General features: G+C 42.6%; 1 protein-coding gene across 1 annotated transcript in view; it reads left to right on the top strand.

The window, feature by feature from the left end:
• Positions 1 to 352: 352 nt before the first annotated feature.
• LOC115092794 (disintegrin and metalloproteinase domain-containing protein 28-like) overlaps positions 353 to 23036 on the top strand; it is a 141905-nt gene continuing 119221 nt past the window's right edge. Inside the window, exons 1-7 of the mRNA XM_029604113.1 lie at positions 353 to 446; positions 2957 to 3042; positions 3700 to 3776; positions 7514 to 7592; positions 7859 to 7935; positions 8435 to 8618; positions 12671 to 12739. Of these exons, the coding sequence (XP_029459973.1) occupies positions 392 to 446; positions 2957 to 3042; positions 3700 to 3776; positions 7514 to 7592; positions 7859 to 7935; positions 8435 to 8618; positions 12671 to 12739 (627 nt within the window). The 5' untranslated portion in view covers positions 353 to 391. The remainder of the gene's footprint in view (positions 447 to 2956; positions 3043 to 3699; positions 3777 to 7513; positions 7593 to 7858; positions 7936 to 8434; positions 8619 to 12670; positions 12740 to 23036) is intronic.

Raw genomic sequence — 23036 nt, 5'->3', positions numbered from 1 at the left:
TGCTTTCTGCTATAGCAAGTTACAGTACAACAATTTAAGGACCGGTATACCTTTTGTCCTCTCTGGATCCCTGATGCCCCACACACAGTTTAATGAGTGTGGGTGTGTGTGTGTGTGTGTGATTCTGAAGGGCACACTGTTGGTAGTGAAAGCTGAATTATAACTGTGCCACTGTACCACACCCTCAAACTCTCTCTCTCTCTCTATCCCTCCCCATCGTCAGCACACTGCTCAGCCATGCAATGCCATCTGTGGGCATAGGGCTGTGATGTAAGCATTGGGTATCACCATTAGAGGCAGGGATATAAATACAGCTAGAAGGACTCATTCTCCCTCATCGTCCAAAGTGGAGAGTGAGTCCAGGGCGGAGACGTCAGACTTGCAATTTGCAATGCTGCAACATCGCCTCCTCCTCCTTCTACTCATACTGGCTACGGCTGTTCAAGGTATGTTCCAGCTCATGAAGAGCTGCTGGGTACATTAGATGATGGTTTCAGTATTTCAAAATGTCTAGTAAGCTTTTGGCTGAATTAGAGCAGTAATGATTGCATATAAAAATATACAGTATTGGGGCAATTTTCAACTGTGAGCACCAGTTCTTTGAAAATCGCCCAAGGCAAAAAGTACCAGCAGAGATTTGCACCTCCTTTTACTGCGTATGTATTTTATCTTGAAAAAAAACCTGCTATAGTCTGGAAAATGCAAAACTGTCTATGTCGTTGCCTTCCTGGCCCTAACCCTGTTTACCTTCCACTCGGGTAAAAGTATTATTCATCCCAGCAGGCACTTTGACATTCATACTAGGTATCTGCATTATTTTGAAATGAAATTTTCATGAAATTTCCCATTTTGTTTCAATTTGATTTTGAAATAAAATAATCACAATTTTGTTAAGTTTTCAACATTACTGACCTCCCCCTAAAAAACCCTCTTCAGCCCCTTCTTCTTTTTTTTTTTTTTTTTTAAACAACAGCCCCTTTAATTACCTCCAATCCTGCAAATCCTTTCCCCATATTTTTCTTTCCTCTTGGGGCAGAAGAGATCTCCGTTTGCTCTGGTCCCACAGGTGATAGGTTTAGAAATGGTGCCAGCAGACCAAGGCCGACACCATTGTAGATTTGCTCCAGACCCAGGATGCCGCTGTTTTGGTGCCGGCCTCTCTTTGTCAGTGCCGTTTCTAATCCCACCGCTGGCACCACAGGAGTGACCGGGATTGCTGCTGTCCCACTTGAAGAAATGAAAATATGCTAAAATGGTTTGAGGGCTGGGGAGAATAGGGAGGCCCTGCAGCATTTTGTTTTCTTCAACTAGGCCCCAATATTTTTGTGATTTGTTTTTTTCTTTTCTTTTTTCCTTTTTAAAGTTTTGTTTCATTTTTTTTTCATTTTAAAGAAATGAAAGAAACCAAACTAAAAAAAGGAAAAAAATAAACAAAACACAACAAAATTAAATTACAAAAAAATGTCTGTGTTTACCCCTATTGCGCAGAAGGCAATTCTGAAATGGCTTCTGAAAGCTGCCCTCTATGTTAAGAATTAAAGGTCAGCAAACAAGTTGTAGGTCATTCCTTTTTATTGGACTATCAATGCATGTGTGATGAGTGAGAATTGTCCTCTCTTCCTCAGGTTACTCTATAGCTTGTTGCAGATATATTAAGTTAGTCCAATAAAAAGGTCACACAACATAAGAACATAAGAACATGCCATACTGGGTCAGACCAAGGGTCCATCAAGCCCAGCATCCTGTTTCCAACAGTGGCCAATCCAGGCCATAAGAACCTGGCAAGTACCCAAAAACTAAGTCTATTCCATGTTACCGTTGCTAGTAATAGCAATGGCTATTTTCTAAGTCAATTAATAGCAGGTAATGGACTTCTCCTCCAAGAACTTATCCAATCCTTTTTTAAACACAGCTATACTAACTGCACTAACCACATCCTCTGGCAACAAATTCCAGAGTTTAATTGTGCATTGAGTAAAAAAGAACTCTCTCCGATTAGTTTTAAATGTGCCACATGCTAACGTAATGGAGTGCCCCCTAGTCTTTCTATTATCTGAAAGAGTAAATAACTTATTCACATTAACCCGTTCTAGACCTCTCATGATTTTAAACACCTCTATCATATCCCCCCTCAGCCGTCTCTTCTCCAATCTGAAAAGTCCTAACCTCTTTAGTCTTTCCTCATAGGGGAGCTGTTCCATTCCCTTTATCATTTTGGTAGCCCTTCTCTGTACCTTCTCCATCGCAATTATATCTTTTTTGAGATGCGGCGACCAGAATTGTACACAGTATTCAAGGTGCGGTCTTACCATGGAGCGATACAGAGGCATTATGACATTTTCCATTTTATTCACCATTCCCTTTCTAATAATTCCCAACATTCTGTTTGCTTTTTTGACTGACGCAGCACACTGAACCGACGATTTCAATGTGTTATCCACTATGACGCCTAGATCTCTTTCTTGGGTAGTAGCACCTAATATGGAACCTAACATTGTGTAACTATAACATGGGTTATTTTTCCCTATATGCATCACCTTGCACTTGTCCACATTAAATTTCATCTGCCATTTGGATGCCCAATTTTCCACTCTCACAAGGTCTTCCTGCAATTTATCACAATCTGCTTGTGATTTAACTACTCTGAACAATTTTGTATCATCTGCAAATTTGATTACCTCACTCGTCGTTGCTTGACCGTTAACTCTACATATTCATGTGAACTAACATAGTAAGCACAAGTCTTCCTCCTATATTAATAAGAGGATAGATGGCATTTTTCTGTACACATATAGTACCTGATTGGTAGCCCACTTCACAATACCATACAATGAATGCAAATAGATTGTATGTACTTTGTGCATCTGTTCATGGCAGAGCCTATGGCACAGTTGCACGATAAATTGCATGATAATTAGTCTATCAATCTGTTTTGATTGGTATTTCCTTCTTTCAGCAAGTTTTATAAGACCACCGCCTACGGTAAAGTATGAAGTGGTGCACCCTCAAAACATTTATGCACAATACAAAGAGGACATGGAGGTAAGATACCATTTCCATCTCCCCCATGCAGCCTGCGAATAATTTTTTTTTAAGTAAACTGTAATTTGTACTGAATATAGAATAGCACTGAGAATGACTAAGACAGATTCAGTTTATTTTGTTGTAATGAGAATTTTTTTTCCAAAAGCTCCAATAGAATTACACAGGCTTAGTCCATTTCCATTAATCACACATCCTGCACTGTATTCCCCTAGTAAAAGTAATCTTTCTTCCCCATCTTCATGGTGTTTATAATGTTACTACTACTACTTATATTTCTACAGTACAACTAGATGCGGGCAGTGCTGATCAAATGCACACAAGAGACAGCCCCTGCTCACAGTCTAATCAAGAGAAACAAGGGTCTAGGGAAAATGTACTTATTATAGAGAAGTAGGATTTAAATACTAAATTGTTAACTAACTATGGATTAGGATGAGATTATCACAAAAAAAAAATCACTGTACATTATTAAAAGTAAATACTACACAAGTTGATTGTGCCAATAAATTCTTTATAATTCAGAGCCCAAATTAGAGAGTGATGTATTGAAATCTGTGTTTTCATGTTATTTGATTTATATGTCTAGCATCCAGACAAAAGTGTTTCTAAAAGACTATTTTCATACTTATTGCCTGTATCATTGATATTTTTTAGGGAGAATACCCAGCCATTGTGCAATATAAACTGAAGATAGATGGGAAGGAACAGGTGCTTCACCTGGAAAAGACCAAGTAATGTCATTCTTTTCTTGCTCTCTGTTACTGTATGTATGTTTCTATGCTTGTGAATATGGTCAGTGGTGCTACATATGTTTAAAGATAATAAGATATGTCTTTATGTGGTTCTGGCCCTGGCCTTCAGAGACCACCTAGCTATATAGATTCATATTGAACACACATGCACTGTGGTCCATTATATGCAATGATTGGCAGTTTCTCTTTTCACTTGCGATGGGTGCTGCCCCTTCCCTGCTTATGGACAGGGAACTCTTAATTTTTGGCAAAACATGATTAAAAACTGCTTATAGCACTTTGCACACTGCCATTTAGTATTCATTTTCAGAAGGTGCAGTTGTTGAAAGTGCCATAGGCAAAAATATAAAATAAATATTCAAAAAACATACAGTAATGTACATAAGACTCGCCAGACTGAATCAGACCAAAGGTCCATCAAGCCCAGTATCCTGTTTCCAACATTGGCCAAGCCAGGTCACAAGTACCTGGCAGGATCTCAAGAGGTAGATAGAATCCAAGCTGCTTATCCCAAGAATAAGCAGTGGGTATCTGCGACTCTACCTTAATAATGGTTAATGGACTTCCCCCCCAGGAACTTGTCCAAACCTTTTTTAAATGCAGCAAGAAAGAAAAAAACAGTCTGGTAGAGATTCATTTAAGAACAGAGAACAGGGACTTTTCTCCTCTATTTCAAAGACAGCGGGCTTGGCATTCCATGATGTATGCAATAGTGGTTTCATTATGAAGGAAATCCATTCACACTTAAAAAAATAAATCCTCAGCACACACAAAAAAATAAATCCTCAACACTCACTCCACATGAGTGAGTGCTGAGGCCTGGTAATTGTGGGCTTCATACAATGTTTCCTCTGTGTCAATTAGCCCAAGCTGCAACTACTAAAATTACTACAATTATTGTAATGCCTTGTAATTAATGAACTGGAGAGGTGTGCATGGAAAATATTTGTTTCATTTATTTTGTTTCTTTTTTTTTATTTTCAGTTCATTTTGTTGTTTTCTTTAGTGCGTGCTATTTTTACTATGCATGCTATATTTTACAGCATGTGCAATTTTACAAGTAGCATGCAGTAAAGAAGTGCAATTAAAATGTCCTGCATTGCTGTAAAGTCTGAGTACTTTTTTACCTATGGACTTCACACTGATTTGCAAAGGGAAAGTACACTCATACCTTCCCTTTGAAAATTATCAGAAAAACTGTCCACACATGTTTATACCTGCTAACTTGTGCAGGTAGATTTTTCTGAAACAAATTCCACACACAAAGGTGAATTTTAAAAGCCCTATGCACACCAAAACTGGGAGATATGTGAACAAGCTGAGCTGGTGCGTGCCGAGCGAATTTTGAAAGCTGCCCTTATACACGCGTATCTCCCGCTAGGCGCCCAAGTCAGACGTTGTGAAAAAGGGGAGGAGCATGGGCATGCTGGGAGGGAAGGTAAGAGATGGGTGCATAAATACTTACACGGACGCGTGCCAGGGCCCACCGCCACGTAACTTTACTACTGCTATGGATGGCGTGTAAGTAATAAAATAAAAATAGTCAATAGGGTTTTAAACAGGGGGAAAGGGAGACTAGTAAACTAAGGGCGTTTGGAAGTCCTATCCCTTAACTGGGTGAACTGGGAACGAACTGGGAAAACTACGTATGGCATCAGTGCTCGTCCCTTATAAAATTCCCCTACTTGAGCAGTAGCAGCAGCAGCATTTGTGTTCACATGTGCACCCATTTCAAATGGCATGCACATGTACGCACGACCAGCTATTTTATAACATGCACACATATATGCACATATCAAATGGACGTGTCTCTTGGCGTGCGCCCGTATGCCAGTATTAAAGTTACCGTTCTACTTTAGAACATCCAAAAGTATGCACACAAGCACAAACCCCTCTCTCTAACCCTGCACCTAGGATCACCATCCCCTACTGTGGATAAAACTGCATGCAGAGAGGACCTACGTTTACCACCTATACAAGCCGATGCAATATCGGCGTGCGTTAAACGGGTGCGCGGGATTGAGCGCACGCTCCCTTAACGAGCGCTGATTCACCTCTCCCGGGCGCCTGATTTAATTTTAAATTGGATGCTGCAGTAAAACGGAGGCGCCAGGGGAATTTGTGTGCCCCTAGTGCCTCCTCAGCAGAGGGCGCCCAGGAGAGGTGGCTGTCAGCTGGTTAGGAAAATGGATGCTCAATTTTATGAGTGTCTGTTTCCCTAACCTGACCGCGGCACACTTTTTTTTTTTCTAAATTCTCCTATTTTGGTTTCTCCGACTTAATATCGCAATGATATTAAGTCAGAGGAACAGAAAAAAGGAACAGAAAAGCAGTATTTTCTGCTTTTTTGTAATTTTTTTGGGCTCCTCAAGAATTAACGCCAGGTCTGGGCAGGCGTTCATTTTTGCGGGTTAAATGTGCGCATCGGGGTGGGGTAAGTAGGTAATAGTCTCATCAACATGACTTTACATGTGATGAACGCTATTACCCACGTGCTTAGGTAATAGTCTCATCAACATGACTTTACATGTGATGAACGCTATTACCCACGTGCTTGATTGGATGCACGTTTTGCATCGTGTGTCGAGCCGTGCTCTGTGCCCAGCGCACCCCTGCAGGAAGTTGCTCATTCACTCTGATATTCATAGTAATCCCAGTGGCAAGATCTCCAAGTGGCACTAAGGTGACCAGACTGTGCCTTGTAAAGGGAAGGCTGAGCCAGTCCTGGCTTTGCACTGCATCTATGGACTTGTAGTTCCAGTTTCTAAAGCAAAGCAGGTCTATAGATGCAATGGGAGGGGGGCACAACCAGGACAGATTTAGCCTGTCCCTAATGACATAGCGCCATTAGATCATTCTTAGGAAGAACTTCACCAGTCTTACTGATGTTTCAGCTGAGATGATCCTATCCTATTGAACGCTCCCAGAATTGGCATAACCAGAACCCATATGGAACACCACTAGCATGGCTGTGCTGATATTCGCATTAGTCCAGGTGATAATGCCATGAGTAAAACAAGATCCACCTACTTCTATACTTTCTAGGGCCATTTCGCTTGGGGAAGTAATTAATTTCATTTTCTCTTTAGATAATACTAAACTAACACAGGTGGCTTAAAACCACAATGGCAGAGCCAGAGGCCTAATGTCTAGACCTATCCTACCAAGCTCCTTGTAGCTTTGTTTGCACTGAGGCTTAGGGCTCTGCCACCTTTGCTTGAAGGGTTTACACAGTCAGAAGCTGTACCTACAAACTGGATGCCATTCCCCTTTTTCCTTTTGGAAGTTACAGTACAGGAACATACAGTAATATGCACTAAAGTAATTCAAAATAGAAGCTAAAACTCAATGGCTGTAGGGGATCCTACTCCTTCAGCAAATAATGTCACCTCTATGGAAATCTCTTCTTTCTTATTCCTTCAGTCTGCATCACTTTAAGGATTTTTTTCTCTAATCCCCTCCCCCTAGCTTTTTCCACATTAACAGAGTCAAATATGCCTAAAGTCAGATAAAATTAATTTGCAAATACAACTGTGTGTGTCACCAGCTCTGAGACAGTTATTGGACGTCTTATATGATACTGATGTACAGGCTCCCTCATTAAACACAGCTGTACTGGAAGACCGTCAGTGGACATCCTCTGCTCCTTGCCTTCTGTTTGTCATCTCCAGGGCTTAATAATTAGCTGGAATAATTGGCCTTTTGTATTCTTTTAGTGATCTAACAGCCAACAATTTCACTGAAACTTACTACTTGGAAAATGGTCAAGAAGTAACCACTAGCCTTCCAACCATGGTAACGAAATCATTTCCTTTCTTTGATTACCTTTTCAAGACTATGAGTCTCACTTATTTCAAGTACATTATTGAATTGGCAAGATGTATAACCCCTAGATCAGATGTTTTATCCAAGTTTAGATATAGCAGTTGGTTACCCTTTTTCTTTAGTTGGCTAAGAATAAAGAATGTTTTCATAGTGCAGCTATAATTAAACTAGCTACATACAGTGTGTGTGTGTGTGTATATATATAGATATAGATGTATTATATACTTTAATTATAGGACCACTGCAACTATCAAGGTTATATCCAGGAAGAAGATAACTCTTTAGTCAGCATTAGTACCTGCAATGGTTTAAGGTAAGCTTTCAGTTGCTTGCAAGGTGAGGGGGGAGCTCCAATTCAAGGGTGGGCAGACCTCGAATTGCAGATTGATTGGCTGGGGTAGCAGAGGAGAAAGGAAGTTTTAGGGGAAGATTTAAAGAATCCATGGCTATAAGCACGGTAGGAATATCATATGAAAACTGGACTCAGGAAGGAAAAAAAGTATTGTTTTAACAACAGGGTGTGGACATAATAAAATGTGTATGTTTTATTTTAAAAATATTGTGAGGAACAATTCATAGAGGACCTCTAGGCATAAAATTAAAAGGAAAAGCAACAGAACCAGGAAACAGCAAGTGCAGGTGTACTAGATGAATACAGTGGTTACATTTTGTAATAATTATTCACATATTGTATTCACTTGAATATATTATTTATTACTTCCTATTACTTCCTATATTACATTACTTCCTATATTACACAAATAGACTAGGAATTATGACTTTCTAAACTAAGAACTTCTACTGGTTTGCAGTGGATTTCTCAAAGTTCGTGATCAGAAATATGGAATTACACCCCTGCAGCTGGCGGATCACGAGGAGCATGCCATCTACAACTACGAAAGTCTGGAAAATGCCAGCAGGTTCTGTGGTGTAACCAGTTCATCCTGGGATGTGGAACAAGCTCTCACATTCTCTCCACTTGAGCGCAGCCATAAGGTAAGTGCAAGCTGAGAATTGTCAAATGTGCTCAGAAGATAACACTGGCCAGTCGTCTTAGGAAAAGAAATCAAAGAGTTTGACCTGTTTAGGACTACATTAAGCTGCTTGTAAATAAATTTAAAAAAAAGATATCCAATTTTAAAGTGGAAATCCATTCTGAAGCTGAATTCACTAAGAAAGAGCTCTTTTTTTCCTAGAGCAGGAACCACTCTCCCCACCCACCACGGTTCTCAACGCTCTGGACTCATTGAGAAGATTAACAGTCAGAATAGTTGTACTTTGATGATCCCAAATTGCAAAGCTGAGCAGGTGACTATAACAATGAGCACTCACCAATTGCATTTCAGAAACAGAGATCTCACAAGGAGGACAAAGGTCTTTCACTCCTTCTGTGAGAGACCCCCCATAAGTCAATGGTGAATGTCCAAAACCTGTGAGCTTAATTGGCCACACCTTGAATGGATAAGGAGTTGTACACTATACCTTTATAGATAGCAAACTCAAGTGTGGCTAATTAAGAGCAAAGTAAAAGCATGAATGGCCAAAAGCGCTAAGCAATGGGAGTCTTCAAATACTGCTCCAAAGTCACCAGTCTTTTAGGGGTAATCACTTCTTTCTCATCCATCCCTGCAATTCCATTTATGAAGTGAAATAGCACAATGCAGCTTCTACATGATAACACACTTTAATTGGCTCCAGGGATGTCACATCCAGTTTGTCAGTTGGTTTGGACTTTGAAACCTCACCAACTACCAGTTGATAATGCTGAGAAATATCTAAAAGTCTGCATTAATCTTGTTTACTTTGAGCTCGGGATCCAGGATAATCTCAGAATCTTGCTGTGTGATCATCATTTAATTTTGTCTTCATTATTTGTAGCCTTATTCTGATGATCTTTTAACTTTAATTCATGCAAAGTATCAATATCATTCGTAAAGAGGATCATTCCAGTAGCAGAAGAAAAATATTAAGTGATGGGCAGAGTCACTCCATATTAATCATCAAATAATTTCCTGCTCATTAGAATTCCTCCTAGAACCATGGCCTATGATCAAATGGCCAACCAGAAATTTCACATTTTCCAAACAGATAATGTACTGATCAGAAGATGTCAGAATGGGAAATATTGTGTTAATCACAAATCTAATTTAAGTAAAGAAAACCCACCTGCTAACTCCATGAATTAACCTCATAAAATCTTTTAAGAATTATTTGGTATCATATCATTACATATTGGTAGTCATTAAGTTGAGGTATTTTATCAGTTGAGTTTGGGAAATCCAAAGTTACATTTTTTAAGCAGTATATACTATGCTGACAATTTTAATGATTTAAATGTCAATTATTTTTATTATTATTTTTATTTATTGTATATTATTTTAGATTTTTAATGAATTAATATGACTTAAAATATAGTTTTAGTGGTTGCTATTAGATTTCTTTACATCATATTTATGTTGCTGATGTGATGACTGTTTTTGCTTTTTATGCATGGAAATAAAGGTTAATAAATAAGTAATAAAAAGTGATACCTTTTTATTAGACTACAATTCTTGACTAGCTTTTGAGAATTGACACGCCCTTCTTCAGGTCCAAACAGAATGAACAAAAGATGACATTGCCAGAAAATACAAGTGAATCCCAAAATTTATCCCAATGACAGTGTGAAGGCGAAGTCAAAGGCAAGGTGTGAGGGGGGAGGGATTCATGGATTAGAATAATCAGAAACTGAGAGGCAGTGGAATTTTATAGTTTGTGAGTTAAGAAACCCAAGTCTTTGATGAATTCTTTCTTCTCAGCTCTGAATTATCTGATTATTTTAACTTCAAATGTCTTATATTCCTGGATTGTTTTAAATTTTCCTTTTAGTATCCTGATCATTTGAGGACAATTTTCAAAATCGATTTAGCTAGGTATATACAGAGTTAGCCAGCTAGACCTGTCAGGGTAAAATTCCTATTTTTATGATATGTTAATCTTATGATACTGAAATCTATGTGACACTGGTCTCCATTATGAGCAAGATTTCTTGGAAGAGCACAGACAGTAACAGCAATCTACAATAAAATATTTTGAAATAAAACAACCCATGAACCAGAAAATCCCATATGATGCCGAGTGAGGTTCATGGATCTAAAAACTACTCTCATGGAGTAGAGAAGTAGCCTGATGGTTAGAGCAGTAGGCTATAAAACAGGGAAACTAGGGTTCAACTCCCTCTATCATTCCTTGTCACCTTGGGCAAGTCACTTGACCCTCCATTGCCTCAGGTACGTTTAGGCTTGGATTTATCAAAATGCACTAAATGCCTGTGATAGAAAAAGGGGTGTGTTTTATGGTAATAGGCAGCTTATGCTAATACCTAAATTACCACAAATTGTGATAACAATTTTGTACTTTGAGATAGGAGCTAGAATGTGGTATTTTCTACATACAACCACTGGGGAGAGAGAGAGAGAGAGAGCTATAGTGCCCTTACCCTAGATAGGTATTTATATCTCTATGGGAGGCCCACCTATTAACTCGAGGTGAGGTTTAGGTAGTAGTGTAGGGGTTGATGATATCAAGCTAGGTTGAAAGAACACTGCACAAATCTCATCTTTGAGTGAGTTTCCTCACTCCGAGGGTCATCAAATCTTCACAAGAGAGCACTGCTCTGTTCGTACGTCTCACTTGGAATGTCAAAGTGGCCCCTAACCCCTACACTACTACCTAAACCTCACCTCGAATTTCTAGGTGGGCTTCCCATATAAATTAGGGATATGCATCGGGCTTTGGATGATTGAAAATATCGGGCGATATTTTCAAAATCGTCAGAAATAGGAGGCTCCCCCAAAACAATAGGAAAACCCCACGATATTGATCGTGGGGGTTCTCTTATCATTTGGGGGGAGAGCGGGAAAAACGGCACACAAAAATAACCCCTAAACCCACCCCGACCCTTTAAAACTAATACCTTAGCTTCCCCCACCCTCCCGACGGCCCTTTGCCCTTACCATGTGACAGGGTATCCGTGCCATTGGCCGGACCCTGTCACATAGTAGGAGCACTGGATGGCTGGCTAAGGTATTAGTTTTAAAGGGTCGGGGTGGGTTTTTTGTTTATCGGCTTGGGCGCAGCCGATAAACAAAACCGCGATCGGGCCCGATGAAAAAAAAAAACACATGTGAATCAGAACCGGAATCCGAACCGATTCCGGTTCCGATTCACATCTCTAATATAAATACCTATCTAGGATGAGGGCATTATGGCTAGTTTCTCTTTCTCTCTTTCTCTCTCTCTCTCTTAGCCAAAGCATCACAATATGGTGCTATCACATGCAAAAACACCTTACCACATTTTGATAAATGACCCTATTAGATTGTAAGCCCACTGGGAAGAGGGAAATAGCTTCCATACCTGTATGTAATCTGCTTTGAAGTACCAGAAAGTGGAATATAAAAAAATATTACTATATGGTTCTTGGCCCCAATATACCAGACACAAGACTCAGAGATATTTTAGAAATTTAGTAAAATATTTATTATAGGAAATAAATGATTGCCAATCACAGTATGAGTGTCTGGGAAGTAGGAATGCATAAGATCCCTCCTTGCTTATATCACAGTCTTACAAGGCTTATACACATTTTATTTTTGTAGCTACCTTTGCCCAGTATTGATCATTTCTAAATACATCATTCTGGCCTGGCTTCCTTTCCCCTAGACCATCTGCATCCAAACATTATACTCTTTCTTTCGTATCCAAATGTTTGTTCTCCTTCTGTACTATCTTCCCACGGCTTGTCAGAAGACATCGATCATCTTTTATCAATGTCTGCACTTTCCTTTGAGTTGGGTTTCCACACAGACCACACATGTATCCTATGTGGGCCATGCCCATGTCCTTCACTTTCTGCGGTCTTAGCCAATACCCTGCAGCTGCAAATACTGTCACATACTGGCACACAAGCTTAGGAGGACACAGTGCAATCAGCAGATACAAAGGTGCTAGATCCTTTTCTAGAACAGGAATAAACACAATAATCTTTTCTTCTCATTTTTGTTTAGAAAGAAGAGATGTTAAAGAAGAAGAAGAAGAAATATGTTGAACTTTATGTAATTGCAGATAATACTATGGTATGTATAACTTCGTGCACCGAGTTAACGTATTGAGGATAGTTTTCATTTCGCCCTGCAAACAAATCTAGTTTAAGAAAGTTTGGATCGAAAGCAGCACCAAATTTGGAGGCCTCTCACTTCATCCCCACCCCCCACACACACATACATTTGTAGCAAAGAAATGTATAATCATGTCCCACACTCAGCTACAAAAAAAAGAAATTTCCCTTTCCCCCCATTTTGCCAAAAATAGAAAACCTCTCTCATCTTGCAATGCACTTGAACACTGGAGTGAGGACAGGTTTGGCATCCTGCCGGTCTCTTCCTGCTGCAGGTCAGAAAAACAAGCAGCTTTTTTGTGGTGCTCCATAAGATAGACATAGCAGCAAAATAATGATGTGGGTAAAAGTGATTTGGGGAATGTTGGAGGTTATATATTATGGCTGCTCCCAGTCTGCTCGCATGGCGCCCTCAGGAATAGTGGGACTCAGTGCAGTCACATTGATTGCTTTAGCCTTAAACAGCCCCTGCCTGCAAACACTTACATCAAGTAGTCTAGTTTCACTTGCTGGCTAGATTTAGGCAGAGTAAATGTGGGTAGCTTCAGAGGCAGTCTTGGAGTCTGAGGCGGGGGACGGGGGGACGGGTAGGAACGAGGGGGCAACTCAACTGGCTAGTGCTGATTTTCAGTAATAGCTAAGTTTACCCATCATCTATCCCTGTCTGCAGGGACAGCAGGTGCAAATCTAGCTAACTATGTGTTGACTGGTTGGGCTTGAATGGATTTTAAGCCTCAACCTAGTTGGCTAGGTTATGACTGAACATTTGCCTAGACCTAACTGGCTAAGTTGTGGTTCAGCTTTTTGAAAATTGCTCACATTATTCTTCAGCATATACACAAGCGTGAAGTAATGCACCGTCAAATGGTATATCAGTCATAGAACCAAAACATTGATATAAAAAAGACTGAGAGGGAGTCAGCTGGTCCACTAGATGATCGAGTGGTAAAAGGGGTGCCCAGGGAAGACAAGGAAATAGCAGAAAAATGAAATGATTTATTTGACTTAGTCTCTACTGAGGAGATGCTGGGAACATACCCACACCAGAAATATTCTTTGATGCTGGTGATTCTGAGCAAAGCAAGTCTCCGCGATAATGAAAAATGTAATGAGATCACAGTGACGAACTAAAGATTAACAAATCACCAGGAGTGAATGGTATCCTCCTTAGAATCCTAAAGAATACAAACATGAAATTGCAAAGCTATTACTAGTAATCTGTAAATTATCATTTAAAACAGTCACAACTAGAGATGTGAATCGTGTGGTCAATCGTCTTAACGATCGATTTCGGCTGGGAGGGGGAGGGAATCGGATCGTCGCAGTTTGGGTTTTTTAAATATCGTTTAAATCGTGTAAATCGTGTAAATCGAAAACCGGCACACTAAAACATCCCTAAAACCCACCCCGACCCTTTAAAATAAATCCCCCACCCTCCCGAACCCCCCCAAAATGCCTTAAATTACCTGGGGTCTAGTGGGGGGGGGGAGGGCGGGAAAACCGGCACACTAAAACAAGCCTAAAACCCACCCCAACCCTTTACAATAAATCCCCCACCCTCCCGAACCCCCCCCCCACATGCCTTAAATTACCTGGGGTCCAGAGGAAGGGTCCCGGTGTGATCTCTTTCTCTCGGACCTCCGTGCGTTGTAGAAATGGCGCCGGCGCTACCTTTGACCTGTCATATGACAGGTCAAAGGTAGCGCTGGCACCATTTTGTTTTTTTGTCTCCCGACGGCAGGAGATCGCTCCCGGACCCCCGCTGGACCCCCAGGGACTTTTGGCCAGCTTGGGGGGGGGGGTCAGGAGGCCCCCACAAGACTTGCCAAAAGTCCAGCGGGGGTTCGGAACGACCTCCTGCAGTCGAATCGTGTTGCTGTACGGCCGACGCCATTTTGGCGCAAAATGGCGTCGGCCGTACGGCAACACGGTTCGACTGCAGGAGGTCGTTCCGGACCCCCGCTGGACTTTTGGCAAGTCTTGTGGGGGTCAGGAGGCCCCCCCAAGCTGGCCAAAAGTCCCTGGGGGTCCAGCGGGGGTCCGGGAGCGATCTCCTGCCGTCGGGGGACAAAAAAACAAAATGGCGCCAGCGCTACCTTTGCCCTGTCATATGACAGGTCAAAGGTAGCGCCGGCACCATTTCTACAATGCACGGAGGTCCGAGAGAAAGAGATCACACCAGGACCCTTCCTCTGGACCCCAGGTAATTTAAGGCATTGGGGGGGGGGTTCGGGAGGGTGGGGGATTTATTGTAAAGGGTTGGGGTGGGTTTTAGGCTTGTTTTAGTGTGCCGGTTTTCCCGCACTCCCCCTTCCCCCGATTTATGATTTTTTGACGATAAATCGGGGGAATTGTTATTGTATCGCGGCTCTAACGATTTTTGACGATTTAAAATATATCAGACGATATTTTAAATCGTCAAAAAACGATTCACATCCCTAGTCACAACATAACATCAATTTATAACAAGAAGTCCAGGTCTGATGCAGGAAAATATAGACCAGTAGGTCTGACATCGGTGCTGGGTAAAATGGTAGAAGTCATTTTTTAAAACAAAATCATAATCCCTATTTGGTTATGATTATTTGGTCATTTAGACAGATATGGCTTAATGGGAAAGAGTCATGATATTAGCAAAAGAAATGCCTGCCTGTGAGGATGACCAAGCAAGTCTTCTGGGCTGGAGTAGAAAACCATACTACCCTAACCTTTCCTAATGCAATTTCAAGTTTTATTATTACCAATATCATAACAATGTCACAGTAGACTGTCTTACCTCAGGACAGTGTACTCACAAGCCTTCAGCAGAGAGGGACAGGAGCTGCTTGATCCTGGAGATGCAGGCCTCCTGATCCCAGCTGGATTTACAGTCTTAATGTCCCAGCAGGGGCCCGCCCACAAAACTCTTCCTGCCCTGCAGGGTCCCACCCATAGAGCTCTCTCTCCCTCTATGGGATTTAGGGTGGAGCAGGCTAAATGCCTGGTCCTGCACAGGTTTAAAGGGGGGAAAATAAAAGCACTTAATCACATACCCCCCCTCAGCTTGTACCCATCAGGGAAGTAGTGTTAGATAGGCTTGGGGTCAGGGTTCTAGGGTAACACTACATTCAATCCCACCCATTAGGGTTACCCCAGACAACAAGCAGCTACTGTGCCCTTTCACCCAGTATGTACCCCCAGTCCTTTAATTGAGCCCATTGCTAGCTTAGCTTCCAATCTTGCCTTGGCCGGACTCTTTGGACTGGCTGTGGGACATCATATAGTGGTTCCTTTGACACCAGTTGTGGGTGCTCTCTGGCATCTGGTGCCTTCTCTCTTGCATTTGTGACAGCACCCTCGGAAATCGCTATAGTACCAGTTCCCAGCCCCTCTGTAGTGCCACACATTGGCTCCTCTGCAGCCTCTCTCTCTGGGGCCTCTATGGCATCTCTTTCTGGGCTTTCCATGGTGCCTGCCTTGGGGTTCTCCACAGCACCTCCCTGTGGGCTCACTGCAGTGCCTTCTTCCTATGCACTGTCTCCGATAGGCCAATCAGTGCTGCATCCAGCAGCCCATTCTGAATTGCCCCTGTCTGGATAGTGGGTTTTGCCTTCTTCAGGCCAGGCTATGAAGCTCCACCATGAGTTTTCTAGTTTCTCCAACTCAGTCACTGCAGGACCACTCCTCTGGGACCCCACTTGCTCTATTGCACTCTCCTCAACGGGCTCTCACCACTCAGGGACTCTTTTGGCTTCGGTCCTGTTGCTACTTTTAGCTCCTTCTGGAGTGGATTCTTTCTGAAGGGTCAAGCACCAGTCATATAATTCAAATGGCTGCTGTGCTTCTTCAGCTTTCAGGAGCCCTACAGCCTTGCCTGGCTTCACTTCAGGCAGGTTGGCAGTGTTTCTCAGTTCACTTGTTAACACAGTGTTCTCTCTGGTGAGTTGTCTTAGCTCCCTCTCTTTTGGGTCATCTCTGCTGCAATTTCCTGTACTTCAGACATCAGCTGTAGCCATTGAGTTCTCTGTGCACCCTTTGCTTCCAGGCCATAACTGGTGCACACAGTGTACTTCCCGGACCACCAAGATCATCAAGGCACTCTCTTGTCCCACTGTATACTTCTTTGTGGGCTCTTGCCAGTCAGGATCTGGTCTGATGTCAGCTGCTTGGCTACTTCAGCTTCCTCTGAAGCAGTGTCCCTTTTCAAGGTAAATCAGACAACTGACTTGGGTAGCTGTGGCACTCTCTTTTCTTCCAGCTTTACTGAGCTCTGCCCTAGTTTTACTTTATCTTTTTATCTTTTATTTCAATTTATGAACCACCTAAAAAGCGTAGGCAATGTACAGCATAAAACATACTTAAAATAAAAACATACATTACAAATGTATATCAATAACTAAGCTTGAACATGGACAGGCAGTAGCTGAATCAGGAAATGCTTACAAAAGTGCTAAAGTTTAGTAGAAAGCCTGCTTAAACAGCCATGTTTTTAATAGGGATTCAAACGTTTTTAGACTATCTGCTAAACGCAGTTCAACTGGAAAAGTGTTCCACAAAATAGGTGCCATGATAGAAAAAGCACTGTCCCTGGTTGTACACAGGCTGGCATGGGATGGTGAAGGAATATCAAGAAGGCCTCTTTGGGAAGAGTGGAGTTGTCGAGTGGGCAATATAGATGTAATCAAGCATTGCCCCATGAAGGAATTGAGTCAGAGATCAATTTATAGATACTGACGGCGGTTTTGTACTTAATTCGTTCACTGATGGGTAACCAATGTAAAACCATCAGGACGGGAGTGATGTGATCACGTCTTTTACTTCCAGAAATAAGATGTGCAGCTGCATTGAGCAATAATTGTAAAGGTTTTAGAGTTACTGCAGGAAGACCTAGTAGTAGTACAGAGAGTTACAATAATCTACCAGGGGAAGAATTGAAGCTTGAATTATTATTCGAAAATCAGATTTTTCCAAAAGATGTTTAAAGACTACAAAAGATTCTTAATTTGAAGAAACCAGACTTTATGATGTTTTGAACATGAGGGCAGAAAGATAGCAGAGGATCTATTAGCACACCAAGGTTGCATTGTTAGGAATGTGGATCCTTGGACCGAGGGGGAGTTGGTGCTACCTATGGGGAAGAGCCCCACAGGTCCCCACCGTCGGCTGGCAAGGCTGGAGAGAGGCCAAGACCCCACTGGGGCTTCACCACTACCAGCCCTCGTTCGCCTCAGGTTGAGCCCTTGGGTACCGGGGCTGGCTGGACTTATGTGGGGGTCTAGGGTCCACTGTGCCTCGTGGTCCTGGTACGGTGTGGGTAGTGGAAGGCAGCAGAACACGTGGTCCAGATACCAGCATGGATAAGGGCAGGCAGCGAATCTCATAGTCCAGGGTCAAGCATGGCTCAAGGCAGGCATCGAATTTTGTAGTCCAGGGTCAAGCGTGGGTCTCAGGTCCAGCGGGGCAGAACGTAGAATCAGAAACAAGAACCTCCAGAAACTGGAATGGGGTCAGGAGGGTGGAGCTGGGGCACCACCCGACGTGGTCCCTTTAAATGAAGTTTAGAGTACGAGTGCCTAAGGCAGCCAGGAAGCAGGAGGGCCTGGATGGGCTTGGGTGCACCGAGAAGGCTGCACTGGCGGCGGAAGTCCTGCGCGGGGCCCGTGCGGCAGGGCGCGTCTGCCGCATGGGCCCCGCCGCCACTAAGGTCCTTGGGACTGGTCAGGATGCCAGCGCAAGAGCCATAGGTGGAGGGAGCCGGCCGCAGCCCTCCGTGGCCGGTTCTCATAACATGCGTATCAGAGTGTTTAATGAAAAGGATGTATTTTCTATAGAAATCGAAGACAGCAACATCTAGGAATGGATACATTGAATCAAAACACATTCAGGCCGATACAGTACAGTGCGCTCCGACGGAGCGCACTGTTAACCTGTCCTTGGACGTGCATTTTCCCTTACCCCTTATTCAGTAAGGTGAGGAAAACGCACGTCCAACCCGCCGAACCTAATAGCGCCCTCAACATGCAAATGCATATTGATGGCTCTATTAGGTATTCGCGCACGATTCAGAAAGTAAAATGTGCAGCCAAGCCACACATTTTACTTTCAGAAATTAGCGCCTACCCAAAGGTAGGCGCTAATTTCTTCCGGCAGCCAGAAAGTGCACAGAAGAGCAGTAAAAATTGCTTTTCTGTGCACCCTCCGACTTAATAACATGGCGATATTAAGTCGGAGGTCCCAAAGAGTAAAAAAAGTTAAAGAAAAACAAAGAAAAAAAATTGGAAGTCAGCCGGCAGCTGTCGGGTCGAAAACCGGATGTTCAATTTTGTCGGTGTCCAGTTTCAGAGCCCGTGGCTGTCAGCGGGCTTGAGAACCGACGCCGGCAAAATTGAGCGTCGGCTGTCAAACCCGCTGACAGCCGTCACTCCTGTCAAAAAGGAGGTGCTAGGGACGCGCTAGTGTCCCTAGCGCCTCCTTTTGCCCGTTTTTACCACCGGGCCTAATTTAAATACTGAATCGTGTGCACCGGCGAGTGGCCAGTGCGTGTGCCGGGAGCTCTCCCGCGGACTTTACTGAATCGGCCTGATTGTGTTTTGGAGATGTTTAAAGAGAGTTTATTGAAAAACAGCCAACGTTTGATGGACGATAGGCATAGATTAACTACTTCAATAGTATTATTCCAAGAGAGGTGGACTTGAACAAAAAATTGAATGTCATCATTAAGTCCCAGGTAAAACGCAGTTTAGCACTATTGAAATCAGAAGTAGTATTAGTAGTACACAGGGTACCATGGAAAGGGCAGATGGGGAGCAGGAGGATAAACAGATTGAAGGAGAGGGTTCTGAGTATTTGTTCAGTCATATCGAACATTAGAGAGCTATTGAGGGGAAAATATTAGCTAATGGGCATCAGTTTTCTAAGGTGGGGTGTCCGTGTTTCCAACCCCTAACATTAACTGTGGGTGACTGGGTGTTTCCAGCAAAAGCCTCACTAGTTTTGGTGGATGTCTGTATTACTACAAAGGTGGCAATAAAACATGGGAGGAAGCCTGGATTAAGTCTGGGTCTTGTAGGAAACCAAAGAGGAACATGATAAGACCTGTAAGAGCCTACTAGCAGAGGTGATGGAGGCCACATTGTAACAGAATTTTTTTTTTAATTATCTTATTTATTGGAGATTTCACAACAAATACAGTGTCATATCCAGCCTGAAGTAATCCAGCCTTATAGAACATGAAAATCTTTAACATTATAACCACTACCATCTTCATTTCAATTGTGATCATACATAATTAACAGCGTATGTCAACAGAATACCATATGGTAGTAGTACTAAAATTGAAAACATAGTAGAAAACTCTTAAGCATCAGGATTATCTTAAACGTAGCACCGGTACTATTAAAATCTCCCATAAGTTTTCCCTTTTAATTCAAACACCCACTCTTAAAGTCTTCCTCCCATCCCCTCCTCCCTGCTGTTGGTAAGGAAGCTAAATGACAATACCCTTTAATTTTCTTGATGGTGGGGGATAAGTAGGTCACGAAAGGTCTCCATGTTGCCATCATCATCTGATATTTTTTGCTGGATTTCTGTTTTGTGGAAAGATACTCCAGCGTAAACAAGTGAATCAGTTTATGAAACTGGTGCCCTACTGAAGGCGGGGTTTGTGATATCCATTGGCTTAAAATTACCTTCTTTCCAAATAAGGCCCATTTTCAGTACCAAAGACTGGATTACCCCTAATTGATCGAAATCATCCAAAGTGCTCCCTCCAAAACGTCATGTGCTTGGGTCTTCCTGTAATGCTTTCCCCATGATGCCTTGTGCCTTATCGCATAATTGGTGCCAAAACATTGGATGTGTGGGCAGCTTGTCCAGAACAAGCTGCCCACACTGTTACAATCCACGGTCTCGTCTCCGTTGCCCATTTAGCCCCCAGACGGTGTGCCCTTTCGATAGAAAGGTTGCCCTTCAAATCCGGAAGGTTTAAGGCCTCGGGAAGCCAGGCTTCTAAGATGGCTCCCAAACTAGAGTTGTCAATCATTTCTGGGAAGCCAATAAAACAGATATTTGTCCGTCTAGAGCGGTTCTCTAGAACATTGAGTTTTAAAGCTTGCTCTCCTACTGTCTTTTCCAGGGCATAGACTTTTTTTTTTTTTTTGTAACTTATTTTTATTGAGTTTTGAACATAGAAATCCAAAATGTAAAATGTACAAGCAACCCACAATAACAGGTCTGTTACAATAACGACAGACAACGCAATGACACTTGTAGCAATGACATAGGATTCTGTAAACCACATGTAGTCAAGAAGCGCCAGCATATCAATAAAGCAAAAGGTTCTAGGTGTGCGGGTTCCAATCTCAAATACTAAATCAACCGATATCATAAAAGAACAAGGCAGACATAATGGGGAAGAATCAGTAGCACACACTTTGGCATTCAAGATAAACAGTTATAAACAGATTAACAGTTCCAACTAATCCCCAATCCCCCCTCCCCTTCCCCTTCCCATCCCCCCCCCCCACCCCTGGAACTTGTGTGAGGGATAAGCCATAGTACTGGACTAACACAGCAAATACCTGGATGAGGTACGAAAATGCCCATGGGTGTGAGTCTAGCTATGAGTGCGAATTACTCCACTGAATGATTCCAAGTGCCCACAAAGACCGTTCCCCATCTAGTACCTAATCAGGGTATTATGTTAGGCTTAAGATATAGCTCCAACGGCTTCCAAATATTACCCATAATTTTCTGTCTATGTTCAGTAGCTGTTTGGGCACAGGTATACTCCAGAGTGAATAGCTTGATCAACAACCTGAACCATAAGTCATGTTGAGGAGGATCTGCGGAAATCCAACAAGCTAAAATGGCCTTTTTCCCAGTCAGGCTTACTCTACGTAAAAATTGCAGCTCATACTTTCCTAGTCCCACAGTGGAAGTCTGCATCAGCCCAAAGAGCCAGAGAGTAGGGTCTGCAGGGAGCTCCATGGAGAGCAAAGAACTGCAGGTACCAATAAGTTCCGTCCAAAACAAAGAAATAGCATTACACGACCAAAATTGATGGGTAAAGGTGCCCGTCATTACATTACACTTGGGGCACTTGGCAGAGGACGTAATGTGGGCCAAGAAAGCCCTGTCAGACGCCATATAATACCGTCTCAAAAATTTAAATTGGATCTCCCGATACAGCACATTCGCTGACCATTCCGGGATCTTCTCAAAGCATGATAAAAACTCCTGACTGGTAAGAGTGAATTCAGGCCACTGCACCCATTGTTGCCAGATTTTGGTGACTACATCACTCTGAAGATGTAACAGTAGGGCCTGATTGAAAGTCGCAATCGTGAACTTTTGCGGTTTGTGAATAGAGACTACTTTGTGAACCACCCAGAAATGAGGCGTAATCAGCGAGGTCATCTTATGCGTATTACAAAAATCACGCAATTGCCTATAGGCAAAATGGTCTGAAGGCGCCAGGTCGAATAATTGTTGCAAGTCCGAGAAGGGATGAAACTGATCCCCCTCAGAAGAAAAACACTGATACAACCAGGTTAATCCCTTCTCCCTCCATCTGTGAAAGACGGAAGTAGACATCGCTGGAGGAAAAAGTGGGTTACCACAGATCGTTAGGAAAGGTGTAAGTGACGGGGAAAATTTCGCCTGAACGCATAGATACGCCCAGGCCTTCCGACTTGCCCAAATCAGCGGTTGCGTTAGTAACCCCGCAGGCATTTGGGCTCTAGAGAGTTGGAGTAGGGGGTTTAAGGACTGCTGTTGCCACCAAGAACAAAGGAGTGCAAGGGGAGTGTATTGTGACGTATTACCCAGAATATCTTTCACATATCTGAGAAGGCACGCTAGATTATATCTACGTAAATTGGGACATCCCATACCTCCTTTTTTGGGGGGCTGAAATAGAATCGTTAAGGATAAACGAGCTTTACGTCCATTCCAAATGAATTTCCGAAATAGAGCATTTACCCCCCTACAATCCCTCCCCGTCAGCCAGATCGGGGTCATTTGTAGGACGTAAAGCCATCTGGGGAGAATCATCATTTTGAGTAATTGTATTCTTCCAGAGATAGACAAGGGTAAACCTTGCCATTTCCTCAATAAAAACGATGTAGCCTCTAAAAGTGGTTCCACATTCAATCTATGGAAATCCCGCACATCGGACGGTATCTGAATACCAAGATATTTCATATGTGTAGTTACCCATTTAAGAGGAAAAGGGCCTCGCCACATAGGCTTCACTCTACCCCCAACATCCAGAGCTT

This window comes from Rhinatrema bivittatum, chromosome 5, assembly GCF_901001135.1.
Source record: "Rhinatrema bivittatum chromosome 5, aRhiBiv1.1, whole genome shotgun sequence".
In the NCBI taxonomy this organism is placed as follows: Eukaryota; Metazoa; Chordata; class Amphibia; order Gymnophiona; family Rhinatrematidae; genus Rhinatrema; species Rhinatrema bivittatum.
This window is presented reverse-complemented; position numbering and strand designations above follow the sequence as displayed.